At 26.5% G+C, this 3,708-nt stretch overlaps 1 protein-coding gene across 1 annotated transcript in view; it reads right to left on the bottom strand.

Annotated features, from left to right (window-relative positions):
- Positions 1–1,912: 1,912 nt before the first annotated feature.
- LOC108687302 (venom allergen 3-like) overlaps positions 1,913–3,708 on the bottom strand; it is a 2,179-nt gene continuing 383 nt past the window's right edge. The window contains exons 2-3 of the mRNA XM_018192992.1: positions 2,381–2,435; positions 1,913–2,112 (exon numbers count right to left, since the gene is read on the bottom strand). Of these exons, the coding sequence (XP_018048481.1) occupies positions 1,941–2,112; positions 2,381–2,435 (227 nt within the window). The 3' untranslated portion in view covers positions 1,913–1,940. The remainder of the gene's footprint in view (positions 2,113–2,380; positions 2,436–3,708) is intronic.

Raw genomic sequence — 3,708 nt, 5'->3', positions numbered from 1 at the left:
TATATATATATATATATACATTAATAATTTTTATGCGTATATTGGAATCAGCAATCGCGAGTAATACTTTTACGTCTTAAATTCCCAATGAATTTACAATCGTTTCAATTCTGTCTAATAGCTGTTGCTCCGAGGAAATCGCTGTCAACGAATACAAATTCTTCCGCTTTTGCCATCGCCGTTCATTCTTTTCGCCTTTTGCGCGCGTCCAAACATTACCTGCACGTTATGTTGTCCATGTCGCAGATCACTTCTCTTGTGCAGCGATGGACGCCGCGGGTGGGCCTGTATATATCGGAATGTTTGCCCGCGTTATTGTTGCGCGTCTGACACTCGATACGTTTTTCCCAGAATCCGGTTTTAAAAAGCGTTTAGAACCCCTAATGGCCAGTCACCTTTCCTTCTGCTTTACGCGAGATATCGCTTCCTCATCGGGAGATCTTTCGCATTCTCTCGCGCGAGGACGAGTGTTCTCGCGCTCACCGGGAAGCCACGGGCACACCCGGGGCGCCGCTGACTTTCTGATGTATGGATCGCTTGTATCCATTCGCAATTCAAAGACGATGAATACGCGCTGACGTTCGTCGTTGCGCGCACCTGAAAGTTACGAATCGCTCGCAGAATCATCATCACGACAGGCTGGACTGTCCGGGGATGAATAGTTTGTAAACGGAAGAAGGTGCGAGTAGTGTAATCCGTTAATCGAGGGGATCTGCCGGATCAGGATGCAATTCGAGTAAATGAGATGTTTTAGGAGAAAATGATGAAAATGTGTAGTTACAGCGCAAAAATCTTAGATAAGAAAGTTACTTGTTAATGATTTATGTATTCTTTACAATCATATCGTTATCATTAAATTTCTAGTGTTACTTTTTAACATAATTTATGTCTACTTTACTTTTTCTTATTTTTATTCTATTTTACAATTATGATGGAAACGAAAGAATATCTCTGTTCTTGACTTTCAGCCACAAAACAATATCGCTAATTGTAAAATCGTAAAATTTGTGAATAAAAAAATTTTTTTTATTAAATAATAAGTAGATATTTTATTAACTAATAATTAAAACTATTAACAAAATTATTCATTTTTCTTTAGTATAACAACTTAAAAAGTCTTAAATATCTCTTAAAAATGAAGAGTTTGTAAGCAAATCAGGAAAATTTTGTTTTTTTTTTTGAGATCCTAAATTCAATTTCAATTTTGGCAGTTTGATATTCTGTATATGTATAAAGGAAACAAGAAATATAAATGCTATTGATAGATAATAATATATGTTCGACAGTACATACTGATGTATGTAATATATACATGGATATATTACAATATATGCACACTAGTATCCCCCTTGCTTTACATGCATGAATTCTAAACATATCCTTTGCATCCGTGTATTTAACAAATCAATGATCTAATGTATAGATGTCTATAGGATACACAATAACAAAAAGAGGTTTCAACATATTTTATAAAAATATGATTTTCATAAATTTGATTTCATAAATTATATAATATACTTATATTTTTATTTTTATTTTGTTTAGAATAATAAGATTAAACAAAACATTGCTTTAAATTTATGTATGCAATTGTAAATTAAAATTTATCTTAAGGTTTAAAAAAATTCATACTTCTTTATTCATTACATACCTTTATTTCTACATTAAAACAGCAAAAATTATGTATATTGTTATTTTTCATTTTATGTTAGAAAGTTATAACAAAGATAATAGAAGAATTTAATGTTATTTGAAATATTAAAAAGAGAAAAAAGACAGAAAAGATATAATAAAAAGAAAGAAGAGAATATTATTTTACTCTTTATTAATATTATTATTAATATTATTAGTTGTAACTGCATGTTTTGATTGACATATTGTAGCTTCCTGTTTTCTTCAGTATCGCTTCTTTTATTACATTTCTAATCTATCAGAGTTATTTAATTTGCAATTTCATACGTACTCTCGTTTCTTATATTTCCAGCTGGATCGTAATTGCAAACTAAATAGTTCGTATTCCATTGATTATTCTTATATCTTGTAAATCCACAACCAATTTCTGTTGTTTTAGCCCAGACTATTTGGGTATAATTATCTGTCTCCACTTGCATTCTACAAATAATTTATTTTATAATCGCATTAAAAATGTTGTTATAAATCTAAATTAAAAACATTTTAATTGATACTATAATAGTTTAATATTATTTACGTGCAATTTCTTATATGCAATACATATTTCTATTTTCTATATAATGTAAATATGATGCAGATATGTAAGAGGTTTTTCTTGCAATTTGAAGAATTAATTTATATAGTATATTTGTCAATATATTTAAAATCTATATGTAATTAGAATATTTAATATTAAAAAGATATTTACTCAAATGATTGCTTAACTCTATTTGCATCAAACTTTTTTATTTCATCATTTTTCAATCAAATTTCGCATAATGGAATTGTTTTCTCTAGAAGAATTATATGTAATTAGAGGAAATATATGTAATTAGAAGAAATATATGTAATTAAAATATTTAATATTAAAAAGATATTTACTCAAATGGCTGTTTAACTCTATTTGCATCAAACTTTTTTACTTTATCGTACCATATGCCTTCAATAAAATTGTTTTCTCTAAAAGAATATAACTAGGCTATATTCTAACCAACTTGAAATTTATCTGTATATACATTTAAATTAAAATAATAAATAAATTAATAAATCGTACATTTAATTTATAGTTATACGTGAATGTATAAATCGGTACGTATCTATATCTCTGCATGCATCATGATTGTAATTGCATTGAGAGACCCACGTTTGCATAATATTTGCTAATTCCTGATTCCAGATCTAAGAGAATGTATATGCGTGTGTATGCATATAATATTGTGTGTGTATGTGAAAAAGTATATAAATATATGCACTACTGCTTATAAGTTCAGAAATCATTTTCGCGCATTTCACAAAAAGTTAAATTACAAAAACTTGAAAAAGTTTCTGAAAAATTTATACATAAATCAATTATAACAAAAATTTTGGTTTTTTTTTGTAAACTCTGATTTTGAAGTTAAAAATATTTTGTAAAAATGAAAAATTCGATATTATTGTAAAAAATTATCGTATCAATTTTTTTAAAGAAATTATTTTAAAATATAGGAAGCTTATTTCGAAATACTTTTTTGTTTTATTCGATAGTATTTCATCAAACTACAGTTTCAAAATAAAACAAAAATATTGAAAACACATTAATTTTTAATTTTACATAATAGGAATAAAATACTGTAGAAACAAAATTAAAATTCAAAATGAATTTAGCTTGAATTTAGCTAACTGGCTTCTTTAAAACGTATTTTTAAACACTTCTCTAAAATTTTTTTTTTTTTTATTATCAAGATGTGAGTAAATACAGACATTTCTGAATTTATAAATGGTATATATCAATATACATATATTTGCACATATGTATATATTCAGGTACATATGAGTCCCAAAAATCTGAAACAAAAGTTTATTTATAATTTTATATATCATTATATGTATTGTATAAATTTTAATTTAAAATAAAATAAATTTTTTTATGTATATGTAATATTCTTTTATATTCTTTTGCATGAAATACATATAAAATTATAGATAATTTTTCATACTTTTTAAATTTTCTCTTAACTTATGAACTATTTGAAGGAAATTTATTACGTCTTTATTTGC

The sequence above is a fragment of the Atta colombica genome, unplaced genomic scaffold (assembly GCF_001594045.1).
Source record: "Atta colombica isolate Treedump-2 unplaced genomic scaffold, Acol1.0 scaffold205, whole genome shotgun sequence".
NCBI classification, from domain to species: domain Eukaryota; kingdom Metazoa; phylum Arthropoda; class Insecta; order Hymenoptera; family Formicidae; genus Atta; species Atta colombica.
This window is presented reverse-complemented; position numbering and strand designations above follow the sequence as displayed.